General features: G+C 74.3%; 1 protein-coding gene across 1 annotated transcript; it reads right to left on the bottom strand.

Annotated features, from left to right (window-relative positions):
- Positions 1 to 204: 204 nt before the first annotated feature.
- On the bottom strand, positions 205 to 1,043 carry LOC113979951 (autophagy-related protein 9B-like; the record flags this gene model as incomplete). The annotated part of the gene is made up of 3 exons (XM_027707227.1): positions 932 to 1,043; positions 484 to 729; positions 205 to 413 (listed from the first exon to the last, which is right to left on the bottom strand). Coding segments are annotated over exons 2-3 (383 nt in total), but the record flags the coding sequence as incomplete, so codon positions are not given.
- Between the last annotated feature and the right edge of the window lie 6 nt (positions 1,044 to 1,049).

Genomic DNA, 1,049 nt, shown 5'->3' with positions numbered 1-1,049 from the left:
TCCTTGTCATGGCACCCCTTTCCGCCACCACCCCCCGTCCCCACCACGACACACCCTCCCTGCCCTGACACCCCCTTCTTGATGCCTCCTTCTCCCCTGTGATGCCCCCTCCTCATCACAACACTCTCGCCCTCCGTGACACCCCCTCCCCACCGTGACACCCCTCCCTGCCGCCTACACTCCTCCCCAAAGCCCCCTCCCCACCTCTCCTCGGGGCTCAGGCGCTCTCCGGAGCTGTCGGGGACTCCGCGCCCCTGCCCGGGCAGGGGTGTGCCCGGGGGGGTCCCCAGCGGGGTCCGCAGGGACGCCAGCAGGCTGGCGGTGGCGCTGGCCGTGCTGCAGGGCTGCCCGAAGCGCGGGTCCCGGGCCACCAGCCCGCTGGCCATCAGGACACTGGCCACCAACCCCTCGGGCTGCGGGGACACGCGTCAGGGGGGGGGACCCCAAAACACCCCGCAGCCCCCCCAGACCGTCCCCACTCACCGCCAGGGCCGAGTCCTCGGACAGGAGGGAGGCGGCCAGCGGCCCCTCGGCCAGCAGTGGCCGGGGGGGTGGCGCGGTGGCCGCGTCGCGGGTCACCTGGGCGTGCAGGTGGCCGAGGAAGCGGCGGGCGGGCGGCGGCGGCCGCCACCGCGGGTTGCTCAGGGCGAAGCGCATCAGCGACAGCTCCGTCTTCCCGTGCTCTGCTTGGCGCTCCGGGGGGGCCTCCGTGTGACCCCCCGACAGCCACTGCGGGGACAGGGTCGTGGCACACCCCGACACGGGTCCCCCTCACCCCAATCGCCCACTACGGGGGTCCTCTGTGTGCCCCCCAGGCACCCACTGCAGAGATAGGGACACGGGACACCCCGACACGGGTCCCCCTGCCGCGGGACCTCCCACCCCCGGCCTCCCCCCGCCCCGGGTCCCCCCGAGCCCCCCCGAGCCCCACCTGGGGGTTGCCGTGGTGCCGCACGTCCAGCTGGGCGAAGGAGCAGATGTCGCCCACCCCGGCCACCTCCACCGTGAAGTTGCGGAAGAAATCCACGATGTCGAGGGCGCGGGGGGGG

This window comes from Neopelma chrysocephalum, unplaced genomic scaffold, assembly GCF_003984885.1.
Source record: "Neopelma chrysocephalum unplaced genomic scaffold, ASM398488v2 Primary Assembly neopelma1_90864, whole genome shotgun sequence".
Classification (NCBI taxonomy): domain Eukaryota; kingdom Metazoa; phylum Chordata; class Aves; order Passeriformes; family Pipridae; genus Neopelma; species Neopelma chrysocephalum.
Note: the sequence above shows the minus strand (reverse complement) of the source record. Positions and strands in the feature narration are given on the sequence as shown.